The sequence below is a fragment of the Lynx rufus genome, unplaced genomic scaffold (genome assembly GCF_022079265.1).
Source record: "Lynx rufus isolate CCGP_SWC_20201006 ecotype Redwood Valley unplaced genomic scaffold, mLynRuf1.p SCAF_7, whole genome shotgun sequence".
Taxonomy (NCBI): Eukaryota; Metazoa; Chordata; class Mammalia; order Carnivora; family Felidae; genus Lynx; species Lynx rufus.
The window spans coordinates 55,212,868-55,222,992 of record NW_025814889.1 but is presented as its reverse complement, the minus strand read 5'-3'; the positions used below and the strand labels follow the sequence as shown (position 1 = coordinate 55,222,992).

Sequence of the window (10,125 nt, the reverse complement as noted above, 5' to 3'; positions counted from 1 at the left end):
AAAGACTTACAAGAAGATTACATGCTGTCAAAGCAAAATGTGTGGTTTTCTAAACGTATCTAGTGACCTCTGCTGGAATACCTACTAAGCAAACCAAACAGAAGTCTTCCTTTTTCCCTAATTGTCCTCTTACCTCATTTTCATTGAATGATAAAGTGTTAGTGTGAGTTTGAAATTAGAGATCAGGACTTTTGAGACCTTCTGCCGTCTTGGAGAAATTCCACCTGCCTTTCTGTCTGATTGACTGTTCTCTTTCCACTCCCAGCTCAACATTTAATGTTTTTATTATTTTATTAAAAAAAACTGTTTTTAAATTTTTTGTTGTGGGGCGATGGGGGCAGAGAGAGAATATTAAGCAGGCTCCACACCCAGCACAGAGCCTGATGTGGGGCTCATTTTCACCACCATGAGATCATGACCTGAGCTGAAATCAAGAGTCAGATACTTAACCCACTGAGCCACCCAGCTGCCCCTCAATTTGTGTTTTCAGCACAAATCTTTGAAGAGAATATTCAAGGAAACAGAAAGCAGAAAACTTTTTCTGATTCCTCTCCAAATCTTACTACATAAATTACTGTCTCTCCTTGCCTTCCCTCCCTGCTACACATGAAAGAAGAAGATTCATCCACATAACATGGATAGATGAAGATATATCCCATGGACATATTTTGTATGATTCCATTTATTTCACTCCTCTTGACTCAAGGAGAAATTTTTAAAATGGCATTCACCACAGAAAAGCAAATAATTGGCAAAGGGGGTTCTTCTGTTAGGAATTATAGGATCAAAAGAGTTACGTAAGTCTACGTGAAGGGTCATTAGGAGATGATGTGTTGTTGAGAATGCTGGTACTTGAAGCAAAAACCCCAAATGAGAATTGAGGACCAGGAATTTCAAAAAGAGTAATGAGCTGAGGATGGGAATAAGTGAAACAATCCTGAGGTGATCTGATTAAACTTTTGGAGATAGTTTTTTACTTTTTAATCATCATTGATCAAAGTTACATTCCTTGCATGTTGTACTCAAAACCACCTGGGATTTATACTTTTTCATAGGGAAATTTTTGAGAAAAGTAATTAAGAGAAGGGGGAACCAAGATCTATGCCTAACATCAAAATTTAGATTATAAATGTAGACTACAAAAACTAGGATTTTTTTTAATGCTCTAGAAATAAGACTCAAAGAATACTTAGGAAATCTAAAAGGATTGAAAGTTTGTAAATGGTCCCAGTGAATTCTATGTGTAATCTAAAATGGTCTGCAACCCTAATAAGGGGAATTGCTAATCTTGGATCACTCTGGAAGTGATGAAATAAGCATTGATGACTGAATGAGTCTAGGAGTTTGGCCAAAAGGACAAGGACTAAAGGTCGGGACTTGTGTCGTGCTCAGCCTATGAGGATTCCACCATCTGAAGGGGTGCTTACCTAAGCCCAGAACTTGAGGATTTTATGTATGATTGAGTTGGTCAGGTTGATACTGATTGGAGATACTGTCCTCACTGGACCTGCCCAGAAAGACTGTACAGAAGGTTTCCTCCTTCAACTGAGTTCTCTGGGAAGCACATGAGATTTCACTTGACTGGTTTATACCTATAAGTTCCCCAAGCCTGAGATCTTCCAGCTCTGACCCTGCAAGGCTCTCGACACACCGCTACTGGCATCACAGTTTATTGAAAAAGGGATTCAAAAAAGTTTCAGAGGACCAGAGAAAGAATGCTCCGAGGCCGATCTCTATCTGTGACATCCCTGAGCGGGCTTCCTCGGTGGGAAGTGGAAGAACTTCCTGTGGAGGATTTACTGCTGTTTGAAGTCGCTTGGGAAGTAACCAATAAAGGTTTGTACTGCCCTAGAAAGTGGCTCTTTGGCAGATTGTTGAAGAATGCAGATTAGGATTTCACAGGGGACTGTAGTGAGAATGAACTGACAGTGAGTGAGGGAAGTATTCAAACTGAACATAAGTTTAGGTTACATTTAACCTTGTCTATTTCAACAGACAATGATAACTTAGATGGGGCTGTGTGGAAGGGAGACAGTTGAAAGCAGTCGTTGGAATGTGCATTTAAATTAAATTTGACATGCATGTTATGACAAAACAGGAATAATAATATATTATATATATAATTATATATATTATAATATAATAGTAATTTACTTTTTTGGTTTTATGATTTCTCTCAACAAAAAAGCATAAACAAGTATTTTATTTTAAGGAAAACCATATGTGATCAGGACCAATTGCAAACTTTAATGCCAAGCACTTGAATGCACTGCTAAAGATTGTGTGAAATACTTAATAATGTTTCTAATAACTCAAGATCAGCTTATAGTTAAAGTTTTAACTTAGAAGCTGCTCAGAATGTATTATATTGAGCTCCGATTAAGAAGAATGAGAGTATTTCAAACTTAGAGGAATTATATTTGACATATGTTCTTATTTTCACCTTATGCTAAGTGTTCAAAGTTCTCATGTGTGTACATTCATAAAATTCATAAAATAAAAATAAAAAATCAATTCTGCTTAAGTAGAAATGCAAGAATGAATGTGAGAGAACAAAGTACATTCTTCCTTTCTGTAGTTTAATGAGATGGAGGCAAAGAGGACAGAAATCTTATTATGGAAAAGTGTTTTATGAAGAGCTTTTTCTAATGTTCTTTTTCCACTCACAAGGTGTTTGAATGTGCCCAAAGTTCCCTGGAACAGAGTCATCTCTATTATACATATCCTAGGCTATCACCTGAAATTAAGGTTTTTTTATCTACAGAGTAGGTGGGAACTCAAGGATATTTCTTGTTGGAAAAATTGGGGGGATTCTTTAGCACCAGGAATCAGTTCAGAAGACCCCTGTGTGAGTTCTAGCACCTGAGCAGAGCCCCCTCTTCTTGCTTCTTTCCTTCTTTTCTCTCCACTTAGCAAACATTAATGGAGCATTGTTTCCTGGCGCTGGGAACACACTGGTGAAAACTGTTATCCCTTACATCTTGGTGACGTGTGTGCTGATCTCAGGACCTAGAATGGTACCGGTACACAGAAAATGCTCAATGGATTTTTTTTTTCTTTTGAATGAAGGAATAAATACATTTTGTTTTTAGCCCTAAGTTTCCTTGAAACCTGTTTTCTTTTGTTTCCCATGCAAAGGAAAGAAAAAAAAGTTTTTTTGGTGGAAAAGGGAACCACAATGTGATTTACCAACATTGACATCATCTCCATCATATCTTTATTTTAATATTTATTACAGCCTAATTTTTTAGAAATTTTTATATAAATGGACAGTTATTGTGTTCATCCTTGGCAATACACTAATATTATATATGTAGGTTTTCTTTAAATTTACTTTGAACTTTTACTTCCGTGTAGCTCATGGCAGTGATATGAGGCATCTTAGAGATCAATGATCCAACTTCTCTATTTCAAAGATGAAATGGGTATCTAAGGCATTAAATTATTAAGCAAATGGCAGGGTTGGGACTAGCATTTAGGTCTTCTTTAAGCTCATTTCTCTTTTTACTACCACACAAGAATGAAAAATTAAAACCATTGCCTAAGGAAATGTCCTATAGATGAAAGAACACAGGACTTATGGTCAAGGGACATAGATTTCTAAGACTTTGAAAAAACATCCTTTAAATTACCTGAATATCCATTTATTCATGAATGAAGTTAATGTCATACGCTCCTGGTATCTCACAATGTTTTGTGGCAAGCAAGGAAATCTATTTACATCCAAGAAAACAAAAGATTTATTAGAGGGAAAAAATCCCTCTCTGCCAGAATTTTGCCAATGAACAATGAATATGTGTAAAATATAACAAGTGAGAGAGTCACAGTTAAATTATTGGATGTTAATTCTCAGACTTCAAAATAACACTTTCCCCTTGTTCATATTGCCCTTGACATTCATTGCTTTTATTCATTTATCCATTTATCATTGCTCTTCATTTATTATTCATAAAGATTCATCAAGTGTTTATTAGATGTCAGGCACGGGGAAATGAAGGAGATAGAGTTTAACAATACAGAATTGATTCCCAGTCTTCCAGTACTTACAAACCTGCAGGAAGATAGACATTGAACATGCAATTGTAGTCAAATGTGATGACAATAAGAATAAGAGAACAGTGGCTCTTAGACTATATGTTGGGGGCAAGGGAGGGGAGGTTTCTACCTGGATTGGGGTTGGGCGGGGGGAACCTCTGTGAGAAAGACACAGTTGAGCTGACACCTGAAGGATGAATAGCCATTGGGTAATGGTGATGGAGGAAGGATAAAGAAGGATGAAGGAACTGTATATGCCAAGATGCAGAGGTGAGAAAGTGTACTCTGTTCAAAGATCTGAGAGAATCTCAGAGAGGGGAAAGGAGTGGAATGTGAGGGCAGATGGGAGATACCAGCAGGGGGCAGTTCATGAAGTTTAGGGTACTTAATAGCTTTAAAAATTCTACCTCCAATGCGTGAATGGTGGGAAGCCACTGAAGTTCTAAACAGCAGAAAGTACTAAGTAGTCAGGTGTGTTTTTGAAAAAATGGTATTACTAGTTGGGTGAGAGGATAGCAGGAAAGTAAAAGACAAGTTAAAGACTGTGATGTGGTCTAGGATAGAGAGTTTTGCCCAGATGTAAGAAACAAAATGGTTTACTTTCTCCTTTGTTCAGGCAGGCCTCACTACAATCATTTCTTCTGCAAAGACCTGCCCAAATCATGGTAGATTATGGACCAATTATTATGTTGAGAATATTTAAGATCATTAAAAAGACTTGAATAAATATTGTCACAAATAATGTTGCTAATTTAATACATGTGAGCACTTCTGAAATATAGTCGCTAAATGAATGCTTCTTCTTAAAAATTTACTAAAATCAATACATTTTAGTCCTAGGCCAGTATGTAATATAACATATTTAATACTCTACTTTCTCCCTTCTCAAACTGAGCATCAACGCTCTAGGTCACATGGTGTGAAAGGCATAGGGAGAAACTCAGAAACCTACAGTCAAAACGGTGTGGTAAAAACTGATTGTAACTGCAAGTCTGCTCTTCTAAGGCAGGAGTTTGGAAGGTGGGACCCTGATAAAAGAGGACCACAAGGAGTTTGTAAACCTTTAAAACTGTATCTGAAAATGGAATGTATAAGTCCTCTTGGAGAAGAGTACTGAATGCTTTCATCAGATTTCCAAAAGCCTTAATGACTGATGTGAGGACCACTGCTCTAAAGTTCCCTAAACCCTGAGTTCCTTTTTGTTAACCCAAAGTGTCAAGAGACAAAATAAAAAAGCTGTTTCCTCTAAGTATTGTTTTCCAAATGGATTTTCTCTAGAAAATAGAATAGAATAGAAAGGATTCCACTTTTCCCAAGTCTTAGATATTTATCTTTTTGTGATATTGGTCATTTTCTTCCTCTGTCCCTCCCACCCATCACTTTTAAAAATCCATCAATATTGGGGCGCCTGGGTGGCGCAGTCGGTTAAGCGTCCGACTTCAGCCAGGTCACGATCTCGCGGTCCGTGAGTTCGAGCCCCGCGTCAGGCTCTGGGCTGATGGCTCGGAGCCTGGAGCCTGTTTCCGATTCTGTGTCTCCCTCTCTCTCTGCCCCTCCCCCGTTCATGCTCTGTCTCTCTCTGTCCCAAAAATAAATAAACGTTGGAAAAAAAAATTAAAAAAAAAATCCATCAATATGTTGTTCCACACAGTTTCTTACAATCTTGCTGTCTACAGCCTGTGGGCTCTGGAGTCAGACTTCCTGGATTGGAATCCCAACTCCATCATTACCTGTGTGATGTTGGATCAGTCTCATAGCCTCTTTGTGCCTCAGATTCTCTATTTAAAAATAAAGATAATGATAGCACCTACCTATAATGGTGTTGTGCAAATGAAGAAATACCAATTGAAAATCACTTAGAACAGTGCCTAGCATTTAATAAATGCTCTGTAGGTGTTAGCTTATTCTTATTTCTTCATAAAATTTATTCATAATATGAGGAAGTTGGATCATTCATTTTCATACTGCCTTTCACTTTGAGCAATTCCATGATTCTATTTTTTTTTTAATTTTTTTTTTCAACGTTTATTTATTTTTGGGACAGAGAGAGACAAAGCATGAACGGGGGAGGGGCAGAGAGAGAGGGAGACACAGAATCGGAAACAGGCTCCAGGCTCTGAGCCATCAGCCCAGAGCCTGACGCGGGGCTCAAACTCCCGGACCGCGAGATCGTGACCTGGCTGAAGTCGGACGCTTAACCGACTGCGCCACCCAGGCGCCCCTCCATGATTCTATTTTTAAATGCAAAAGCAGAGAGGGGGAAGGGAAAGATATGGATCAGGGTTACAGTAATTAGGGTTGAGATGCCTTTGCCCAGTGTGGATATGCAGTGGCTGTGTCAGTGGCATCCCAAGCCCCACCACATGGAACACAATCTATGCAAAAACTATGCTTGACACACACATAGCTTCAAGATGAGCACTAGTCTCCTCACTTCCTTTTCATCCAGATTACCATGTCTGAGCCCTCCTGTATAAAACATTTGGAGTTATCATTGTGGAATATTCAGGGTGGGGAGTGTCTAAAGTCTTGCTTTGAGTGTATTATCCTCCATTGCCCCAAACTGCATATGCTTTAATTTAAACCACAGGCCAGCAAAGCTCTGGACACATAACCATTTGTTGACCATTGTCACCAGTAACTCTTTCCCATCAGACCTGCTGCCCAAAGAATGATGTCTAACTGTATAATGACTTCCCCTGCTCTGCAACTGTATCTTGGAACAGGAGGGTCAGGTTAGTAGCTATGCATACAGAAGTCATATAACTTCCAAATTCTGTAAACTTTAAGCAATTAAAAATAGTGAAGATTCTCCCAATATGTAAAATACAGTGGACCCTTGAACATTTTGAAGTATGTGGATCCACTTACATGCAGAGTTTTTTCAATAATACAGTACATCACTGTAAATGTATTTTTTCTACCGTATGATTTTTTAAATAAACATTTTCATTTTTAAAATAAACATTTTCTTTTCTCTAGCTTGTTTTATTGTAATAAGATAATATAAAATACATATAACATGCAAAATATGTGTTAATCGATTGTTTATATTATCAGTAAGGCTTCAGGTCAACAGTAGGCTATTAGCAGTTAAGTTTTGGGGGAGTCAAAAGTTATATGTGGATTTTTGACTATGTGGGGGGTTGGCAACCCTAACCACCACATTGTTCAAGGGTCAACTATACCTCCTTATTATATAAAACATATATATCCTTGTTGTCTATAATATATTTAGCATAATAACATATAACTTATTATATAGAGACAGCAACTTATTTGGCTGGTGTCCATATTCCATACTGCTTTGGAATCCTGATTTTAGCAATATAAGCAGCGTTTATAGATGAAAATTTGGGGTTTTAACTATCTCCATGGCATATGCCATGGGATCTCATCTTTTCTTTCTTATGAAAGGCCTGATACTTTGCCCTCACACTAAAGATAGCTCCCATGTTGTTTCAGGAAAATATAGATCAATAAAATACAAAGTACATGTTTGAAAGTGAAGAGTGAATCCAAATTCAGTGACCTATGCTGTGGCAAAACAATAATTCAATAAAAAATGTGTGTTGGGGAATGTCTGGTTTATGCTCCAAATTTGAAAATAGGAATGATCCTATTTCTATGCCATCACATTCTCCTGTAGTTATTTTGCCAGGAGAGGAATTTGGGGTAACGTGTGGCATTTAGACAAAGAAAAAGCTGAAGGAAATTAGTTGGCATCTAAATATGAGGAGGACAGCGAGGGGCTAAAACGGAGCTTGAATATATGAAATAGTGGTGAGGTGACCTCCCCATGAATAGACGCACAGAAAGAAGTCAAGGGGGAAAGATTCATTTTAAATTAGGCCCCAACCAATACAGGATTGCCTTTTTTTTTATTTTATGTTTTAATTCCTGATAGACTGGAACAGCATATCCATAGTATTTATGACAGTCTAATGCCATTTGGGGACTATCCCCATCAAAGTTGAAATGGGAAAAAGAAGTAGCAAATTAATTAGCAATGTTTAATTTTGCATTTCAATTCCCACATCTAATCATTCTTTTTTTTTTTTTTAGTAAAGATTTTCTCTTCTCCTTTTTGTACTTTGGCAAATAAAAATGTATTTGCATTTACCCAAGTGTATTTGAACTTGAAACACATAATCTAACAAACAAGGATGTCCTAAGATCTCTGGGCAAGATACATAGTTGCACATAAAAGAGAATTTTCAAGAGTAGAGATGTGAGTAAGGCATTAATAAATGTGGGCCATTAGAATCCTATAGCTCCTGATAAGATAAAGATGAAGGAAATAAGTCTACAGAAGAAATTATTTGAAGATTTTGTCTTTTTATGGATAACAAGTGTGAATAAAGCTTATATATAAGTACGTTGCTACGATGTGACTCTTTAAAGAAAAAAGTTTTAGCTACTCTTGCAAATTATTTCTCTAAATTTGTTTTCCTCAAGAAATGGTTTTAACGGTTCATAAAATTTTCTGGAATTTGGAGAAATATTTAGGCATATTTGGTGCTGGCCTCAATGTATGTCATCTCAGATTCATTGTTGATGGTAAGTGAATCCCGTTGGTCCTGGTCCAGTGTAGAAGTCTCTGATGGCAAGGTTTACAGGTTGTCTTCATGTGTTCCATGCTATTCTCATCACCTGGCATCTGAAATGTGATTGATAATGTCCTTACCATTCTCTGTTCAAGTTAGTTTCAAATTTCTCTAAATTTTCTATAGTCATAAAGTCTTTTCTTAGAGACGAAGTTCTTAAAGACAATAAGTTTATGTAGACTCATATGAAAATTACTTGCATATAATATTTACATTTGGGAAATTATATTAACTCTTCTCTTTTGTGAATTAATGAATCCTGTTGGTCTCATATAATAGTACGAACATTTGCATTATGTGTCTCACCTCTTAAAAATAATTTAGCCAAAAGTATATTTTGAGGTTCAGGTGTAAAGAAAAATTTGCAGATGGTAATTCTACCTTTTGGCCATAGATTGTGACTACTGGTAAGATTTATTATTTAAAGCCTAAATTACCGAGACAATTTAAGAGATGCAATTGCTATCGAACGCTCTATCCTGATGAATTGAAATAACTTATGAAAACCTGAGATGAAAAATAGGAATCTCTCTTTTTAATATACAAGTAATAAAATTGCTCCAGGAAATAGAGCTGAAGATTGGTGCCAGGATCTGTGTTAGCTTTGTGATTTCTCACGGCATTTCTTGAGTTGTTTCCTCACCTATAGCTCATGGACAAAGAATTATTCAAGAAGTTGGTTCACACTGCTTTCATATTCTCATACAACATGATTGCTTACAGCCAGCACCAGATATCCTGCCTGAGTTTACGAAGGTCGTCTTCCCCTTGGTCCTCCCTATTCCTCCTACCTACCTGCCTCTCAAACCTTTCCTTTTGCATCCTGTTACTCTCCCCTTGCACGCTGTGCTGTCAACTTAGGGCCTTGGGTGTAACTCTTCTCTTTGCTTAAAAAGTTCTTCCCCATGATAGCTGCTTGCCTAATTTCTTCACCCTTTTCAGTATTTACTCAAATGAGCCCTAGTTTGGGATACTTCTGCTACAACCTGCCTTCTGCCCCCAAGCTAAGTAATATTTTATCCCCACTGAACAGAAGAGCTAATTGAGCCTTAGACAAGTTGAATTAACTAGTTCAATTTAAGTTGTTGCCAATTTTTTTGCCACAGTAATGCTTCAATAAATATCTTAATAGACGTCATTTGGCACTCTTCTTATTTCCCAGAACAATGTAGACATGCTGGATCCAAGAGTGTGCATATTTCCCAAGAGTGTACATATTTTTTTGGCCCGGTGTCTTAGTAGTCATGACATCAGTGCCAGAGGAGAAAAATGAAATACCATGTGAAAATTTGTGTCATTGGGTTCGACACGAGGTTTGGGCCAAGCATCCCACCTCAAAATCTATCAGCTCTTTTCTCTAACCAAAAGGTACCTTGCTAGTTACTTTTGAAGGTAAGTGGTTCTTTATCTTGAGAGACATGGTCATCATTTCAGCAATGGCTGTTACATGGACATACTCTGGCCTCTTGGACCACTGCAAGAG

The 10,125-nt window shown here is 37.3% G+C and overlaps 1 protein-coding gene across 1 annotated transcript in view; it reads left to right on the top strand.

The window, feature by feature from the left end:
* Nucleotides 1-1,715: 1,715 nt before the first annotated feature.
* The window catches only part of GYS2 (glycogen synthase 2), a 51,046-nt gene continuing 42,636 nt past the window's right edge, over nucleotides 1,716-10,125 (top strand). Inside the window, exon 1 of the mRNA XM_047067334.1 lies at nucleotides 1,716-1,836. Coding sequence (XP_046923290.1) covers nucleotides 1,716-1,836 — 121 coding nt within the window. The remainder of the gene's footprint in view (nucleotides 1,837-10,125) is intronic.